Source organism: Notechis scutatus, chromosome 2 (genome assembly GCF_049901735.1).
Source record: "Notechis scutatus isolate UNSWTSFEM ecotype Mainland chromosome 2, rNotScu1.2, whole genome shotgun sequence".
NCBI lineage: Eukaryota > Metazoa > Chordata > Lepidosauria > Squamata > Elapidae > Notechis > Notechis scutatus.
This window is the reverse complement of record NC_142010.1, coordinates 67,051,583-67,071,181: the sequence shown is the minus strand read 5'-3', so window position 1 is coordinate 67,071,181 and position 19,599 is coordinate 67,051,583. Positions and strand designations below refer to the sequence as shown.

Here is a 19,599-nt window from a genome sequence, read left to right as displayed (position 1 = left end):
AGGCCAATCTCCTTACGCTACGTCACCTGTAAAGTCATGGAATCAATTATTAACCAATCCATCATCCTCCACTTAGAGACAAATAACCTACTCTCCAATAAACAATTTGGTTTCAGAAAAAAACTATCCTGTAATCTACAACTCTTACACTGCAAAAACATATGGACAACACAACTTGCAAAGCAATAGACGCAATCTACATAGACTTCTGTAAAGCCTTTGATTCAGTGGTACACGATAAACTACTCCTAAAAATAAAATCCTATGGTATCTCTGGACAACTGAATAACTGGATAGAAGCATTCCTGTCAAACAGACAACAAATGGTCAAAATCGGGAGCGTCCTATCAAATCCAGTACCTGTCAATAGTGGTGTCCCCCAAGGCAGTGTTCTGGGACCAACTCTCTTCATACTCTACATAAACGACCTCTGTGATCATATTAAGAGCAATTGCGTTCTTTTCGCTGATGACGTAAAGCTGTTCAATACCACAGACAATACTGCTACCCTACAAAAAGATCTTGACTATGTATCAGAATGGTCAAACAAATGGCAACTTCAAATCTCAACAAATAAATGCTCTGTCTTACATATTGGCAAAAAAAATCAGAAAATAAAATACAAGCTGAATAATCAAGAACTTGTTGATGACCCAAGCTCTGTAAAGGACCTTGGAATACTCACCTCTAATGATCTAAGTGCTAGAGCCCACTGCAACTACATAGCCAAAAAGGCATTAAGAGTTGTTAACCTAATCCTACGTAGCTTTTTCTCTGGTAATATCACACTACTAACCAGAGCATACAAAACATTTGCTAGACCAATATTTGAATACAGTTCATCAGTCTGGAATCCACATTACGTATCTGATATTAGCACAATTGAGAAAGTCCAGAAATATTTCACAAGAAGAGTTCTCCACTCCTCTACTCGTTGTAGAATACCTTATGCCACCAGACTTGAAATTCTAGAACTAGAAAACCTTGAACTACGCCGTCTTCGGTCTGACTTAAGCATGGTATATAAAATCATACATTGCAATGTCCTACCTGTCAGTGAATACTTCAGCTTCAACCATAACAACACAAGAGCACACAATAGATACAAACTCAAAGTAAACCGCACCAAACTTGATTGCAGGAAATACGACTTCAGCAATAGAGTGGTCAATGTCTGGAATACTCTACCTGACTCTGTAGTTTCTTCCCCAAACCCCAAAAACTTTAACCTTAGACTGTCTACTATTGACCTCACCCCTTTCCTAAGAGGTCTGTAGGGGGCGTGCATAAGCGCACCAACGTGCCTACCGTCCCTGTCCTATTGTTTCTCCTATTCTTTTATTTTTCATATATGTACCCATTTCATGTATTCACAACTATGTATACTTTTATACTTATTATCTTGTAAACAATTGGCAAATCAAATAAATAAATAAAATAAAGATACACCCAGCGATGAAAAGGGAAGGGCGCCCGGCTACCGCCCTTGTTATCATCGCACACCATGCCGCAAATGGGAACCAGTGGCTCTTTCTAACAGATTCTGGGCTGCCAAAGTTCGCCTGGCGACGAGCCAACTTCAGAGGTTAGGCTGAGCAACCCGGTTCCTTTCCCCGAATGGGGGTGGAGGCTGCAATCCGCAGGGGTCCCCCAACTTGCCAATTTACCAACCAACCAACGTGCCTATCGTCCCTGTCCTATTGTTTCTTTCTTTTTTTTCTTATTCGTATCCATTTCATGTATTCATAACCATGGTTATACTTATACCTGTTATCTAATAATCGCTTGACAAAATAAAATAAAGAAATAAATAAAAACGTTAAGACTTGTGGACTTCAACTCCCAGAATTCTCCAGCCAGCTCTGCGCTAGGAGTTGTCACGATTTCTTAAGTTTCTGTTTCAAGCCCAGGGAGTGACCCTAATCGCGATCAAGTTGTTGGTTCCTGAGATTCCCAGCATCATTAACTAGTTTGCTTGGCACTTCTTGTCAAGATTTTTTTTTTCTTTTGAGACCCCTGGCCCTTTCTCTCTGTCTTGGGTGGGAACGATGGGAGCGGTTAGTCCTAGCAACTTGAATGCGGGATGCATTTGGGAAATCTGACAGCCGTTCTTCAGTGCCCGTTGCTTGAACTTTCTTTGAACTGGACATCCTGGGATCTAAACGGAGAGGTTGCGTCTCCAAAGACTCCAATCCTCGCTTGGAGGATTCCCTGCCTTTCACCCTCTAGTAGTTTACCATCACTTTCTTTTCCTGCACTTTAGTTTCGCGTAGGGGGGAAATGAAACCGCTACGCCCTGAAATTGATTCCGACCTAGACTTTTAAGGCAGTCTATGAAAATACTTTTAGGGCACCCTCCACCCCACCCCAAAAAGTTGGTATATATTTAGAGTTAGAGAACTTCGATTAGCAAGAACAGTAAGTAAAAACTTATTTTGCACATTTTGTTATGTTAAAGGAATTCCAGTATTTTTTAAATAATAGTTACCATGAAGGGTGGAGGTTTTTCCAACATAGACAAATATTTATTTCGTTTTAGTCAGATACAAAATACTCTCTTGCTGCTTTCCGTACATTAATTTGACAATATTGAAATTATTATTTTTTATTTCAATTCAGCTTTTATACACGTTATTTGAAAGTACACGTCTGAGAAATCTGACTGCACTGTGCACAGTCTAGTCCACCTTAAGAGCCTGTGTGGTGACATCAGACAGCGGCAATAAGATAAATAGGGTCAGGCGGCTTCTCCCTGTAGCATAAATGGAATACCCTGCAGAGAGAATGGAGCTGTATTCTATCTCCTCTAAAAGCCTTGATGGCTATATTGGTAAGAACCTCCACCCCAGCAAGGAGTTTCAAGAGAATGTCTGTGATGCTGTCAACAAAATTTGTTCTTTCCTGAAAGAAAACTGTAAACTGGACAAGGATACCAGCGTGATCAAGACAATAAAGGTGAGCTTTGCTTGGTCTAACTAACCCAACTCTTAGTAAGATAACATCTCAGATAGAGTGGCACTGGCTCTTTTAGGCCATTGGGCCAACTTAGTTAAGGGTACCAAATTACCAGCCCTCTTTCCAGACTGTCTTAATAAATGTGGGCGCTGAAGTTAGGAAATAAATGCCAGACTTCATGCCAGTGTGGCCATGTCCTTGATAGACGTTCAGGAACTGACACAAATGCTGGTTCATAGGGAGAGATGGATAGGAGCAAGAACACTACTTGCTGTAAAGACTGTGAAAGAGGCCTCCCCATAGTGTTACATTATATGCAGTTACATTAACATATTCTAATCTAACTTGACATTAACCATTTTCTGATGAAAGGTGTTGGCCAAACTACGGATGCCTAGTCATTTTTATCTGGAGTGAAGGACCCAATTGTTGTAGTCCAGCGGCAGCCCGTGGAGCTGGCAGCAGAGTCGGACAGTGGGGAGGAACATGGGCCAGTCCTGGAGTCTGGGGAGGGCTCGGATGAGGGATCTGTGTCTGACACAGAGCTGAGGCCAGGGCTATCTGAGAGTTACGTGCTGACTCCAGAGCCTCCAGAGCCTCCAGAATCTGACATCAGCGAGGCAGAGGAAAAGGGGGAGCCTGTTCCCAGTGCACGCTTGTGCAGAGCTGCCAGAAGGCAAGAACAGTTAAGACAAAAGGGGCAACTGGGAGTAAGGCTTGGAGATGATTGGCTGCTCCCATAACACATAAAGGAGGAGCAAAGGGACATGAGCCTTTGCAGGAAACAATTTTGTTCGTACTAGTTGGTTTGAAACCTGAAGCTCCATGTTGACTTTGGGCTCCATTTGGCCTTGTACAGCTAATTAGCAATTTAGTCATTGGCAGCATTTCAAGGGAGATAAAATGGTGGGTGGTTCTCAGCCTTATCCCAAAAGACCGTGGCAGACTTCTGTTGGACTATTCACAAACTGTTTGGGACTCATTACGGGCTGTGAATTCACAGCCGTTGAAATAAAAACAAGGTTTTTGGGAACAGGGTGTGGTTGTTACTGTCTCAGGAAGCCTTGGTCAGAACACCGATTATCCCAAGAGGAAGGGAAACTGCAAAACTTGTGTGTTCTGTACAATCAGGGTGCAGGTCAGAGGTGGTATTCAGCAGGTTCTGACCAGTTCTGGAGAACCGGTAGCGGAAATTTTGAGTAGTTCAGAAAACCAGCAAATACCACCTCTAACTGGAGATTTTACAGTATCCTTCCCCTGCCACACCCACCAGGCCACACCCACAGAATCGGTAGTAAAAAAAAAATGAATCCCACCACTGGTGCAGGTGTTTCTCCTTTTTTATTTATTTATTTTATTTATTTATTTGATTTGTCAATTGTTTACAAGATAATAAGTATAAGTATATACATAGTTATGAATACATGAAATGGGTACATATAAGAAAAATAAAAGAAACAATAGGACAGGGACGGTAGGCACGTTGGTGTGCTTATGCACGCCCCCTACAGACCTCTTAGGAAAGGGGTGAGGTCAATAGTAGACAGTCTAAGGTTAAAGTTTTTGGGGTTTGGGGAAGAAACTACAGAGTCAGGTAGAGTATTCCAGACATTGACCACTCTGTTGCTGAAGTCGTATTTCCTGCAATCAAGTTTGGTGCGGTTAACCTTGAGTTTGTATCTATTGTGTGCTCTTGTGTTGTTATGGTTGAAGCTGAAGTATTCATTGACATGTAGGACATTGCAATGTATGATTTTATATACCATACTTAGATCAGACTGAAGACGGCGTAATTCAAGGTTTTCTAGTTCTAGAATTTCAAGTCTGGTGGCATAAGGTATTCTACAACGAGTAGAGGAGTGGAGAACTCTTCTTGTGAAATGTTTCTGGACTTTCTCAACTGTGCTAATATCAGATACGTAATGTGGGTTCCAGACTGTTGAGCTGTATTCGAGTATTTGTCTTAGAGTTGGTGAGATATTTGCTGTTTTAAGTCACCAAATGGTGAGAGAGTAAACATTTGCTTTTTTTATACATATATAGGCTGGCTCCACAGGAAAAGGAACAACTCTGGATATGAGTTCAGATGTTGATCTGGTTATCTTCTTCAGCTGCTTCTCCAGCTTCCAGGACCAAGTAGAGAAGCGTGAACGTGTGATCGAGGAAATTGAAAAGAATTTTAATAGTATCCAGACGATTGCTTTCAAAGTTGACATCTCACCGAGGAAGAAGGGAACACGCTCACTCCAACTCCAAATCCAGGCGAAAAATAAGACAGAGCTGGTAGAAGTGGACCTCCTCCCAGCATATGATGTTTTAGGTGAGGAATCTGGTCACACACTTACTTATTAATTCTAATATAGGGTGAGCATAGGAAGTTTCACCATGACTATAGAGAACCAATTATATTCCGCATGCACCAGGAGGCCCTCTCAATGGAGATTTGTGCTTATTACTCATAGTCAGACAACAACAATGGTGTTTGCATGGGACTGTCCTAGGAAACTCAAAATTTTAACTAGCCCAAATGTAGTGAATTTATTACTAATAATGAGAAATAGTTTTGCAGTGTTTGAGATATGCTGAGATGACTCCCTTGGTGACCAATATGCTTCCAAGCCTAATTCAAGGTCCTGCTTGTAAAGCTATACAGGGTTTGGTCTTATGTTCCTGCTGGATCATCTGTCCCAGGTAGAATCAACCTGCCCTAACTAGGAGATATATATGGGGTGTTTCTTGCTGCCTTCATGCCTTCTTGGTAGCAGTCCATACAGTATGAAGTACCTTCCCCTCCCCAAGAAAGAGGAAGCCCCACTTTGCTGGCATTTCACTGTGCATATTCACAGTGCATATTCACATTGCACTGAAGACCTGGATTTGCCAATGGGCCTGGGGAACCCAGAGAGGGATGGAACCCATCAAATGGCTAGTTTGACCCGCTGTCATCGGGATGAGGGGTGGGAGTTGGTTTTTGTTTTTGTTTTGTTTTCCCAAATTTTGTTCTATTGTACTTTACTAATTGATTCTTTTTGTTAGTTCTTATTGTTTTTATTTTTTGTTTTAAATATGATTTTACATTGTGTAAGCCACCTTGAGTCGCCATGGGCGAATAGGCAGCAATATAAATCAAATAAATAAATAAATTTCACAGAACAGTTCTAATAGAACATCTCATTCTAATAGTGTAGAAAGCAGGGAGACCACCTTGAATATTCAGAAAATATTATATAAACAAAGATTCCTTAAGTTCTTGAAAGAGAGACAATATTAAGAAGCAGCTCTGGATCCCTAGGGTATAAGAGAGAGAGGCATAAGAAGCTTTGGGCTTGCACGATGTTGTTATGATAGCCTATCTCAAATAAGTGTAATGTTGGTTTCCATGTAGAATCTGTTTTGTGAAGTGGCCGTTTTTGAAGGGTTGATATCAGCCTTGCAAATCTCATTGTGCTTCAGGGAGGAGTCACCCAGAGGGAAGAGATGGGGATGGACATGACAGTTGTTGATGACCTTAAGAATGCACAATAGAGCATGATATCACACAAAAATATTGTAATGGTTTGCTTTGGTTCCTCCCCCTTCCTAGGCCAAATAACTTTTACATATGTGCCACCTACAAAGATTTATATCGAACTGATTGAAGCCAACGGACAGCCAGGGGAGTTCAATACTTCCTTCACGGAGCTGCAGAGGAATTTTGTGAAACGTTGTCCAGCAAAGCTCAAAGATCTGCTACGGCTGGTCAAGCATTGGTACAAAGAAATCAAGGTGAGCTATTATGAGGTGGGAAGTTGGGGAGGCTGGAAAAGTAACAGGAGGAAACAACCAACCAATGTTCTTTTGCATGTTAAATTACTTAATAGTTTTAAGTGATTTTTTTTTATAATACGCTTTGATGGTAGGTTTTATTTTTCATCCCCCAGAGTCACCTGGTGTGAAGTAGATGGCATATAAATTTGATAGATAAATAAATTTGATAGATTTGTTGTATATTTCATAAACAACTACTCAGTCCAGGCTGGAAAAAAAAAATCTGGGATGTAAAACATTCAAAGAATCTCACTAACAAATGAGGGCTGGGAGTTCAATTGCCTTTTCCAAGATTTCATACTCCTAGTGCTTGCATTGAAACTCTTTGTTCTATTCCAAAGTCCCTGTGACCTTTGCTTCTTAGATCATGCCTCCTTAGATCATGCCTGGCCTTGACATTGTCCAACTTCTGTTCAAACAGGAGTGTGGTGTGATTGTCCAGTCATTTATTTGACATCCTATCCCTTTGCTCAACTTTTCTGGCCTGCCACCAATTAAGCCTTAACCCCACAATAATAGTAAGGATTAGGTCTTATTTTGGTCCTCCATTTGTCTTCCCCAAAAGGAAAGTCAAGAATCAATACTAGTTTTCCCTATTCCACCTTGGGTCTGGATGTCCTGGGAAAATATCCATAGAGATAGATATAAAGCCACCATTATATCTGACTTTGGATTCTATTGGCTAGAGCCAGCATGGGCCAGCTTGCTGCAGTATTCAAAATATTGGGAGAGGACCAGATAGATTCAGATCCAATGCTCTTTTTAGGAAGACACCTTGAAAAGCATCCAGGGGAGGGGGAAAGCTGGTGCAGAAAGAAATAATCCATCTACTAAAATTGGCTGATGGAAAAGCAACAGCTACAACAAGAATGTGCAAGTTGTGTAGTATATGAGGTCCTAAAACTTTTGTGTAGGGAACAGAGTTCTCCCAAGTTTATTGAAATTTAGTGTCAAACAACCAGCAGCAGTGCTGTTTTATGCCAAAGCTCAGGACAAGATAACCGAGTGTAGGAAGTCTCCAATGGGCTTAATGCAGTGATTATTTTTTTAAAAAGACCCTACCCATTTAGAAACATAAATGGTCTCATGATAGTATTTTCCCCCCAGCAATCCAGCATGTCCTTCAAATTGCCTCCAAAATTTGCTCTGGAATTACTTACCATTTATGCTTGGGAAGAAGGAACAAGGAAAGAACAACAATTCAACACAGCAGAAGGATTTTGCACAGTGATGAAATTGATCACTCGGTACCAGGATCTCTGCCTCTATTGGACTAAGTACTACAGTCTTGATAATTCCAAAGTAGGGCTCCATGTGAAAGGAAAATTGAAGGAGTCACGGTAATGATACTACTTCTTTCTTGTTGTCTTTTCTTACATAAGCTTTCATTCATTTGGGTACAGTGATAATCAGACTGTATTTCTCTTGAATTACCTGTTAAATCTTAATTGAACAAATTTAGCCTACGTGTTCTAGCAATCCTCCATTTTGCTTGAATATTTTGGGGCAAGAAAAATATACTTATTTGTTATGTCTCCCCTTTAATTGCAGGCGAGCAAAACAAAAAGCAGCCGTTTCAGAAATTAATTCAAACCAAAACAAAGTTCCACAAGAGAACGGCTGGCGTGAATTCCAATACACAGCAATAAATCCTCACTCTGTTCGGCAATCCTGTCGTGGCAGTAAATCACAAGCCTCAGAGAGTCTGCTGCAATGTCTTCACTCCCAATTAGTCACTTTGCTTCTGGCGAATTCCACCAGCCCAGCTGTGTCCTTTTATTCACTTAGGAAGCGTGCTAATTTCCCTAATTATTGACTAGCTCTACGCTTTCTTTCTATCTGGGTTTGTCTCCTTAGCCTCCTTCTGTTTCTGACGTCTAACCATAAGTTTTCCAAATTCTCACCTCCGCTGGAAAACTCTCTCATGCCTTCCCTGTCAGCCATTCCCAACTGCTGATCAGATAAAGAATCAGAGGAGGTCGAAGGTCCTGACAACTCTATTACTTCAGGTCTGTCTTCCCTTGTTACATCCATCTCCTCATCCTGGTTACTATTCCAATCGCTAAGCAATGCCGGCTCATATTTTGCTGCCATGTCCTCATCACTTGAACTCATATCTGCCACAGGAGCAGAATCCAAACCCGGAGCCACAACACTTATTACTCTTGGAGAGAACTGCTTTCCTGTTATCTCAAAGTAGGAGTGAATGAAGGAGGCAAAAGAGTGAAATTTCTTCTCTTCCTACTGCCAGAGACTACGGAGTTTTTGACGTAGGACTCTATAGCTGATATCCAGTAAACAAAAGGCAAACATAAAAACCACTCATATTCTCCATGCCATATTTAAGTTGCCCTGTAGTTACTATATATAATAGTACATAGTACTATTTGATTGGTATAAATTAGGGAAGGAAAACACATTAAAACAACATATTGAAAAGTGGAGTCTATTTGGCACACACTGCACTGGAGTAACAAATTTTTAAAGTTCTTCTTTCTTTCTCATTTCTCCTGTGAGCGTATGTTACATTTTGTGATTTTTTTTTTTAAAAAAAGTATGTGTTTGTATTGCAGTCCTGTGATTATCGATCCAGCAGATCCGACAGCAAATGTTGCCAAAGCCAACATGGAAGCTTGGGATCTATTGGCCCAGAAAGCTTCTCATTGCTTGACACAGTCTTGTTGCATGAAGGATGACCAACCTATCAAACCCTGGAACGTGCAGGTAGTGTGCATATGTCATTTTCTTTCTAACAGGCAATTTTTAAAAAAATCCATAACTTCTAAGTCTTGGGATTTTTTCAGGTCTGTATAAAGTTTATAGGTGCTTTGTGCAAAGATTCTGAAATCTTATAGGATTCAATGTCTTTAAAATGAAATGAGTTTCTTATTGGCTTTCTCTAACTGAACCACTCAACATAGTTTTAAACTGGATAACTACATCATATTAGAGTTCTGTGTTTAACTGTGGTTTGTTGAATTCTGGGAGTTGAAGTCCACAAGTCTTAAAGCTGCCAAGTTTGGATATCCAAACTTGCTAGGCCACAATGGCTGAGAGCCTTGGACAAATCCAGCCTAAACAGTAGTTTCCTTAAGCAGCTTTCTCATCAGTCAGCTCCAAGAGAAGCACTTCAGGGTTATTCTTGCTTGCTTCCAGGTGGGGAATCAGGTGTGAAGCAAAGCTATGGATTTGACAAGCACCTGCAACTTCACAGCCTAAGTGTTCTGTTCAGTCTTTGAGGGTGAAAGGGCAAAAGATAATAGAAAAATTAGGTAAATAATCCATTCTTGTGTAAGAAACAAAACGAAATGCAGCATGTTTCACAATAGGCTGTTGAGAATTCATTGTCAGCAGCATAGATAACTACTATTTTTTTTTAAACAAATTTTATTAATTTTACAGACAAACAAAACATCATTAAACATTGAAGACATTGAACCTCTTTCCATTATAAATTTTACAAGGCAAATAATACATTGTTTTATACAATACAATTCTAATATATCCCATTTCCACTTAAATATTTTTTTAGCAAATTTCTCATTATTTCTCTTTACTCTTATTCAATTACATTTCTTCTATATTTATCCATTTTATACTCATCATATTCATATTTCCCTCTGCCTTGTTTACAAATATTCCTCTCGCTTTCTCCCAAGGTTTTATTAAATCTCAATCAGACATACACACACAAAACACAAAAACATAAAACTTCTTTTTAAAAAGTAGCTTGGCACCGGATTACCTCTCTTTGTATGGACTTCAATTAAATTCATGTTCAGCTTATATGCCATTACCTATCTTATTACCCTTCTATATCTTTATTATAACTTCTCCCCGCTTTCCACTCTTCTTAATCTATTTTATTTATTTCATCTTAATTTAAATCATTATATTTGTATCTTTTGTCCATTCTTTTCAATTATCCATTTATCTCATTCATATTTAAAAAAAAAATTTCTCCTGAAATCACTAATCGAAGTATGATGCCTTTCCATCGCTCCCCTACATTAACCTCTAATTCCCTATCTAATTCTGCTTAGTACATTCTACTTACTAAAATAGTAAATCCATAAAGTAATTAAATATATAATTAAACATTAAATCTCATAGCATTCCAATTATCTATTTCAAAAACAAATACCATAATAATAAGTTCATACGAACATCAACACAATAGTCAATTAAACTCTATACTTAAACTAAATGTTTTAGACATTCCTTTTAATACCCTGTTTCTCCAACAATATGGCCTCCCCCAATAGGAAGTCCCAGCATGTTTTATAGGCATGAAATGAAATTAAGCCCCTCCCCCCAAATTAAGGCCTATATTAAAACATGCGAAATGGGGGGGAATGGTGGGGGGGGCTTGCCATTAGGAAGTACTTTTGTTGCACACCTGGATATGGTGCTGCCTGCGTTGACCCCGATACGAAGTGCCCCACCAACGCCGAGGTCAACATCCAAGCCGTCGCCGCCCGCCCACCCAAAGATGCAAGGGGGGGGGAATTAAGTCACCCCCGAAAAGATGGCCTAGCCATTTTATCAGGGCTTAAAAAAAAATAAGACCCAGCCTTATTATATGAGAAACATGGTATTTTATTAAATCTTAAAATCTATCATTATTAAACCTTTAATATTTTAATCTTTACTTAAGCCTTATAAAATTCTAATTTTCTAATTCTCATACAAATACTACAATACTTTCATGTACCTTGCAGAAACATTTTAAAACAAAGTTATGCATTACCCATTATCCATAAAAAAAGATTTCTTCTCCACACCTTATTTCATACCCTTTTGGCTTTTTCCCCCCTTCTTCCTTCCTATCTTATCCCATCTGGTCTTTTTACCCCCCTTCACTCCCCCCCTCTGTTGCATTTCTCTTTTCTTTTGCTTTCTAACAGTATATTGATTTTGCATCTTATTTTCCTCTTTCTTGGATGTTTTTTTAAGTCTTATGTCCTTTTAAACTCGTTAAAGATGGCTTCTTCTTCTTCTTCTTCTTCTTCTTCCTCTTCTTCTTCTTCTTCTTCTTCTTCTTCTTCTTCTTCTTCTTCTTCTTCTTCTTCTTCTTCTTCTTCTTCTTCTTCTTCTGTATCCTCCATTAATTGCTGTGTTTGTTGATAAGTAGCAAACGCCATATCTAAAAAGCAAAAAATTTCTCTCACACCGTCTTAAACCATTATAAACCTTTTCTTCTTCTTTTTTCTCTTCTTCTTCTTTTTAAAACAACCAAGATAATTCAAAACTTAAAACAATTCCCCAAAATCCCAAAGTCATCAAACAATCCAAACAGAACACAAAGTTCTTCACACTTTTTTTTCCTGGGGTGATATCAGTTGGCAAGGGAAAAAAAAAACCCAATCTGTATTTTAAAGTCTCATTACAATTAACTTCCAATCTCAAAATCTTCCAGGCATCTCCTCCAGCAAAATCTTAATGAAAATTTTCTTTTTGTCCTCTCCCTTCCCACTTATAACAGAAAGCTTTAAATTTTTACCTTCTATAAAATAGCAGGATTTTCAATATCCATTTGTTAAGTCCATGTGGAAGGAGAGTAAACTTTCTCTTAAAACACTTTCACCGCCGCTTGTAAATCTCTTCTGGAAACAAAGTATCTTTCAAAAATCCGAATTTTCAGGATATTACTTGTATTACTTGTGTCTTATAGTCCAGTTCAGCCAAGAAACTTTCGCTTCAGCACTTTCTCTTCCTCCAGCACGATCTTGTCCAGCTGTCAGCTTCTTTGTGGCGGCCATTACAGACCGCCGCTCCACCGCCTTGAGAAAGAGGGTTAAGCCGGGTGGGGAAGGGGTCTGCGAAGACCCCAACCCCCTGTCCAGATCCCTCCTATCTTGGGCTGCCTCTTCATGGCAGCCCTAGCCTCCAGATCGATGGATCGGAGGCATCAAAGCGGCTAGCGCGGCAGGGATCGCGCAGGATCGCAAATCCCTGCCGCTCGCAAAGCTGACAAACTTTAAATGTTTTTGATAACTACTATTTTTTATCACATTAAGTTTAGTTTGTACATTGACAAGATGAGCCCTGTTTTTAGGTAAAATCACTACCTGTGTTTCTCAACCTTAGCACCTTTAAGGTGTCTGAACTTCAACTCCTTAGGAATTCTGGGAATTGAAGTCCAGACTTCTTAATGTTGACAAAGATTGAGAAACACTGGTCTATACATATACATTAAATATACATTACAAATGTCCATTTAAAGAAGTTAAAAGAATTGGAGGGAGAAAAAGAGGGGGATAGCAGAGGAAATATTTTAAAGATATCTAAGGAGTGCTGTTTTATTGGACAATATTTGTTGCCTCGCTCTTGAAGCAGTGAGGCAAAATTTACCTACATTATTGATAGTAGTGGTCTTATGGTCTCTTAAAAGATAGGAAATGTTGTGTTGGTTGTCTCTCCCTGGGAATTCCTTTATGAGGGGCCAAATTAATATATCATACAGGTTCAAGTAGAAATTGCAATACAACAGGATCCGCTGAACATCCTTCATGGTGTGGGAGTCATAGGGGCAAAATCGTTCCCATGGGAGATTCGCTTCCATTTCCATTTCATATTCAGATCAGAATTTATTTATTTTATGAAGGAAGGAACTGAGCCAGTGATATGAATACCTCATTGAACAGAGCCAGTCCTGCCCTACATAAACTTTACATTACAGTGAACTTGTTACTACGTAGCATGAAACTCAAGAATTTCGATGTTTTGGAATGGACAAATCTAAATAAAGACCTAAACTGCATTTGGAGTAGGAGAAGGCATCCTAACCTCTTCAAGCAGCAAAAATGGCTAGGACAATCTTATGGTTTGCATATCATTACACTAGGATAAACTTGCAGAATGTTTCTTTACTATGTATCAATAACACACATTATGATTATGGTTGGTTGTACAATCAACCAGAGATGTAGACTGGATGTGGCACTTTAATCCACCTGTTGAGTCCTTTGACCTGGGATCAGCAGATGTTGTTGTTTGATAGTGTTAAAGTTATGGTCACAGGATATAAGCTGTTCCACATCAAGTTGCCTTTTGCAATTGACTGATGGTGATTTTTGTCAATGCCAATGGAGTTTAAGTGATGCTCCATATGTTTTGGGGTTGCACCTACTATTAGTACTATTTTAAATTTCTTTTGGCACTATTGTTTTACTTCTATTTACAGGTCTTTTTTGTGATTTTCTCCAGTTCTTTCTCTTCTCTTTTGCTGCTCTTCTTACTGCAATGTACACTATCTAGACTTTTTTGTCTTACCAGCAAAACTTAAGTCTGGGTTCTTATGTGGCAGGTGCCTTTCTGTTGGAATTCTACTTTATGATCCCATCAGGTCCTGCTTTCATGCAGGAATTATTACTATTTTATATCATAATATATGATTATTATTTTATCCCACCTTTTTAATAATATATAACTCAAGGAGGGAGGCAAACATACCTAGTACTTCTGCCATCCTGCAAATTGGTTGTGCTGAGAAAGTGACTGGCGCAAAGTCCTTAGCCAGTTTTCATGCCTAAGGGAAGCTCAGAATTGACAGGTGTACCTAATGCTAAACAACCTATGACCTGCTGGACCATCCTTTGAGAGAAAGGTAGTGCAGTGTGATGTAAGAAGAAGAATAGTAAATAAAAAAATTACCTACCAGGAGAGATAAACAGAATGATCACAAGTAGCCAAAGCAGCAATGGCAGCAGGAGCAATTCCCAACCTCCTGCCAGATTCCCCGTTGGGAAACTGGGAGGAGTGTTGGAAATCATGAATGTGTGACCATGGCTGACTGGGATGGAGCTGCAGCAGCCAGAATTTTGCCAATGCAATTGGTCTGAAGATTTATTTATTTTATTTATTTATTTATTTGCCAATTGTTTACAAGATAATAAGTATAAGTGTATACATAGTTGTGAATACATGAAATGGGTACATATAAGAAAAATAAAAGAAGAATAAGAGAAACAATAGGACAGGGACGGTAGGCACGTTGGTGCGCTTATGCACGCCCCCTACAGACCTCTTAGGAAAGGGGTAAGGTCAATAGTAGACAGTCTAAGGTTAAAGTTTTTGGGGTTTGGGGAAGAAACTACAGGGTCGGGTAGAGTATTCCAGACATTGACTACTCTATTGCTGAAGTCCTATTTCCTGCAATCAAGTTTGGTGCGGTTAACTTTGAGTTTGTATCTATTGTGTGCTCTTGTGTTGTTATGGTTGAAGCTGAAGTATTCATTGACAGGTAGGACATTGCAATGTATGATTTTATATACCATGCTTAAGTCAGACCGAAGACGGCGTAATTCAAGGTTTTCTAGTTCTAGAATTTCAAGTCTGGTGGCATAAGGTATTCTACAACGAGTAGAGGAGTGGAGAACTCTTGTGAAATATTTCTGGACTTTCTCAGTTGTGCTAATATCAGATACGTAATGTGGGTTCCAGACTGATGAACTGTATTCGAGTATTGGTCTAGCAAATGTTTTGTATGCTCTGGTTAGTAGTGTGATATTACCAGAGAAAAAGCTACATAGGATTAGGTTAACAACTCTTAATGCCTTTTTGGCTATGTAGTTGCAGTGGGCTCTAGCACTTAGATCATTAGAGGTGAGTATTCCAAGGTCCTTTACAGAGCTTGGGTCATCAACAAGATCTTGACTATTCAGCTTGTATTTTATTTTCTGATTTTTTTTGCCAATATGTAAGACAGAGCATTTATTTGTTGAGATTTGAAGTTGCCATTTGTTTGACCATTCTGATACATAGTCAAGATCTTTTTGTAGGGTAGTAGTATTGTCTGTGGTATTGAACAGCTTTACATCATCAGCGAAAAGAACGCAATTGCTCTTAATATGTTCACAGAGGTCATTTATGTAGAGTATGAAGAGAGTTGATCCTAGAACACTGCCTTGGGGGACACCACTGTTGACAGGTCTGGGAACTTTCAATTCCATGGGAGTAATGGGTCCTGGTTTTCATACATATTCTGTGGATTTTAGGTACTGAGATTGAAAAATCAGTACGCTATGATTGTTAATTGAAGGTCACCAACAAAGAAACACTGAGAGTAATGCATCTATACATAATATATAGATATTATATATTATTGATTTATTATATGTTACTGGCAGAACAGTTATATTCATAAATGATGTTTAATGTTTTGGTCAATTGTTTCACCTTTTTCTTTTAGCCAACCCGAGACATTAAGGTGACAGTGAAACAACCTACAGGAGCAACTGAAGATATATTATGCAACCCTTTTGACCCTATCAGGCGGATCGAGGAGAGGTTTGAGAAAGACAGCGGTATCTGCAAGCTATATTGGGAGGAAACTCTGCAAGAAAATACAGCCTTGCAGAATGATAAAAGATTGGCAGATTATGGTATATTCTTTCATACTACCTTCCTACTTTATATTACATTGAACATTTTTGTGAAAGACCTCAAAAGCAGAAGCACAACCTACACAGTGAGCTCCAGTGAAACTGTCCTGGGCCTGAAAAAGATGATTGAAGCCCGCACAGGTGTAGTGGTGAATCAGCAATGCCTGACCTACCAAGATAAAGAGTTGGAAGATGGAAAGACACTTGCCTATTACAAAATTAGAAGCTATGATACTGTCTCCCTGCTTTTGAGGCTTAGAGGTGGGCATTGGAATGGAATGGACTAAGAATAGAATAGAATAGAATAGAATAGAATAGAATGGAATGGAATGGAATAGAATAGAATAGAATAGAATAGAATAGAATAGAATTATTTATTGATTTAGTCCCTTCACCATAGTAAAAATATAAAACCAATACAAATATACAAGTAGATACAAAAACAACAGGATGTGTCCATAGTAAATTGTCATCCCTACAATTAATCCTAATCTGATCTCAATATTCTATCCTCTTCAAAATGGGTTTTTGCATTTTAAGAACAGGAAGAATGCCTAATGCTCCAGGCAAACATTTATGAGCTATTTGTCAACTCATAAAGCATTCCTAGTGTTGGTGTATCTCCTCCTTAAACTGTAATGAAATTATCATATTATTTTTCATATTTTAAGTCATATGATTTCCCAGTGTGGCTGGAAATTTTTAGATACAGGAGACCCAATACATTAGAAGGCACCAGACTGTAGAAGACTGTTTTAAGATCTTGGCACTGTATCCATGACAAGATTAATCAGATCAATTAGGGCAGGGCTATCAAACTCACGGCCCATGGGTTGGGTATGTCATGCGCTGGCCACGCCCATCCCCAATTTAGTGAAAGCTTTAAAAGTCACAATACGCCACGTGGCGACAACGTTTGACACTCCTGAATTAGGGAGTTAAATACATCACAAGAACGCTTAGGAAAAAGGTTTAATTGATGCAGTCGGCTAATTCACAAGAAGTTAAAATTACAGGTAATCCTTGTTTAATGACCAAAGTTGAGACCAGCAATTTGGTTGTTAAGTGAAGAGGTCACTAAGTGAATGTGAGGGTGCTTATGATCTTACTTTAGCTTTCCATTCCTTTCCAGCATGAATGGTCTTAAATGTGAGGATTGGTAGCAAAGTTACTTTTTCATCACTGTTCTAACATTGAATGGTCACTGTATGAGACAGTTGTTAAACAAGGACTATCTATATCTCTACATACACCTAGAACTGCACACGGAGTTAAAGTATCTGCCCAACCATCTTGTGGATATTATGGGCCATGGGTTTGAGTTAAAATCTGGAGAAGCCCTGTAAGGATTGGAAGAAGGTATTTGTCTTTGGAGATATGAATGGAGTTTTAGATTTGAGCTTAGACAAATTGATACAAGAGGGGAAAAGGTGGAAAGCTTACAAAAATATTTCAATATATGGATGAACTGGCATGGGCACTTATATGGAAATTACAAAATCCAGCAAAGAGAGATTACATCTTTTTCTCAGCAATAAATCCATTATATTCAAGAAGAGATGTATATTTGGTTTCTAAGACCTTAATACCATGCATTAAAGAAGTACATATTATTTCAATGACTTATACAGATTGTAATCAGGTTTTAGTGACATGGAGTGCTGAAGAAAAAATACTTTTCAGGTAGAAGATGAACAATACTAACCTACAAAAAGAGGAAATAAAACTTCTTTTAAAATGCATAGGACATCAGAAAACTCTCGTTCTACCATTTGGGAAACAAATAAAGCACATAAACTAAATTTGTCAAAAAAGAAAAATACAATGAAGAACAATTAGATGCTAAAAATAAGAGAATTGAAAGCATAAAAGTAACCCAGAAGTAACTACATTTATTAGAAATGGAAGAATTGCAAAAAATTAAATATCTATTTACTTTTTCAAGCAACTCCTTTCTCTTTTTTTCTCTTTACATTCACAGATAACTTCAGTAATTCAGTGGAGATTTGGTATTAAATTTAAAGATTAAACACTTGTTTCATGTAAAATAATTCAGTGCATTTTGCAACTAATTATTAATGTTACATTTAGATTTACAATTTAAGCAACTATGCTCATGTATAGCTTAGATATCATATCTAATGTTGATTAAATTTGCTATTATGAAAGGTTTACTTTGTTGCAATTAATGATTACAGCTTCCTGTTTCTATTGTATAAACAAGCAATTTTTTGTGTTTTCTATATTATTTATACTCTATAATAAGATAATTAATTTGTGGTGGTGGGGGAAATAGCTGTGATTTCAAACTATTGTTTCCTGAGCTAGATATATTCCGAACAAGATTTCAGCTTTACTCTTTTACAAACGAGAAGCTAATCTCTTCTTATAAAAAACATCATTATACTTTAAGATTTACTAAAGTCTATCATAAATGTTTTCTATAATTATATAATTTAAAAAAATGTTTGGTCTTGTCCATTTCCATTCCTCTGTGAATCTGGCAAATAATTTTATGCTAATAATTGCAATTGACCTACTGTGAAATACAGAGAAATTTGCTAAGTTTTAAAGTGTCGAGTTACCTATCATAATGATAGCTGTGGTACAATTCTTTCATGAAAATATAGATCATTCCATTTTATATAAGTAAATCTGAAATAACTGTAAATAGCCACAAGATGGTGTAAGAACATCACTAAAATATTTTAGATGACTAAGGAGTGTATTTAAATTTTTATTTTATTATGAAGCAATTTTATTTTCATAGTAAATAACTGATACACAATAAATCACTTGAAGACTAAAAAAAAATGATAAAACTACAGTTTGAAATCGAATTAGTAGTATATTTGTGGTTTTTAAATTCAATCTGCATGGTCAAGTCATAACATTGTTTAGCCAAATTAAAATTACCATTCATACCCCTCAAATAAGACTGCATCCACTTAAAAAAAAAAAAAAGGACAAAAGGCAGGGTTTTAAAAAAAGTCTTCAAATTGTTTTTTTCTCAGGAAAATGAATCACTACAAAACTTAAGTTAGGGATGCTGGCTTTAAGAATGAAAAAATAATAATTTTATTTTCATAGAAAACAAGGAAGATTTATTACTTCATATAGGGCTGCAGCATGAATAGTGGCCTCTTCAGAATTCAAGCCACTTGAGTAATCCATACTCCTTCCATACTGCATGTCAGCACAAACTCATTCAGCAGCCATTTAGCATGCCCTGTCCTCGTTTGTTTTCTGGGGAGCTTATATCCACCAACATTTAATAGCAATAGTACTTTAAAACCATCTCTATCTATTGGACCGGATGGAATATGTGCCTACTTCTTAAGAAAGCTATCCACTGTCATAGCCAAACCTCTAAGCATAATCTTTGAAAAATCTTTCAGAACCAGCTCCTTGCCTAACCTATGGTCACAAGCCACAGTCATCCCCATCTTCA

General features: G+C 38.0%; 1 protein-coding gene across 1 annotated transcript; it reads left to right on the top strand.

Moving 5' to 3' along the window:
• Positions 1–2,715: 2,715 nt before the first annotated feature.
• Positions 2,716–18,313, top strand: LOC113415702 (2'-5'-oligoadenylate synthase 1-like). Its single transcript, XM_087954982.1, has 6 exons — positions 2,716–2,955; positions 4,999–5,275; positions 6,539–6,720; positions 7,870–8,102; positions 9,336–9,486; positions 15,956–18,313. Exons 1-6 carry the CDS (start codon positions 2,764–2,766, stop codon positions 16,433–16,435), a joined length of 1,515 nt encoding a protein of 504 aa, XP_087811108.1. The 5' UTR covers positions 2,716–2,763; the 3' UTR covers positions 16,436–18,313.
• The last annotated feature ends 1,286 nt before the right edge of the window (positions 18,314–19,599 follow it).

Coding starts and splice junctions, on each gene's coding strand:
- LOC113415702 (XM_087954982.1), top strand. CDS start 2,764: ATGGAATACCCTGCAGAGAGAATGGAGCTGTATTCTATCTCCTCTAAA. Junction 5,276..6,538: donor CCCAGCATATGATGTTTTAG/GTGAGGAATCTG, acceptor CCCCCTTCCTAG/GCCAAATAACTTTTACATAT. Junction 6,721..7,869: donor ATTGGTACAAAGAAATCAAG/GTGAGCTATTAT, acceptor TTTTCCCCCCAG/CAATCCAGCATGTCCTTCAA.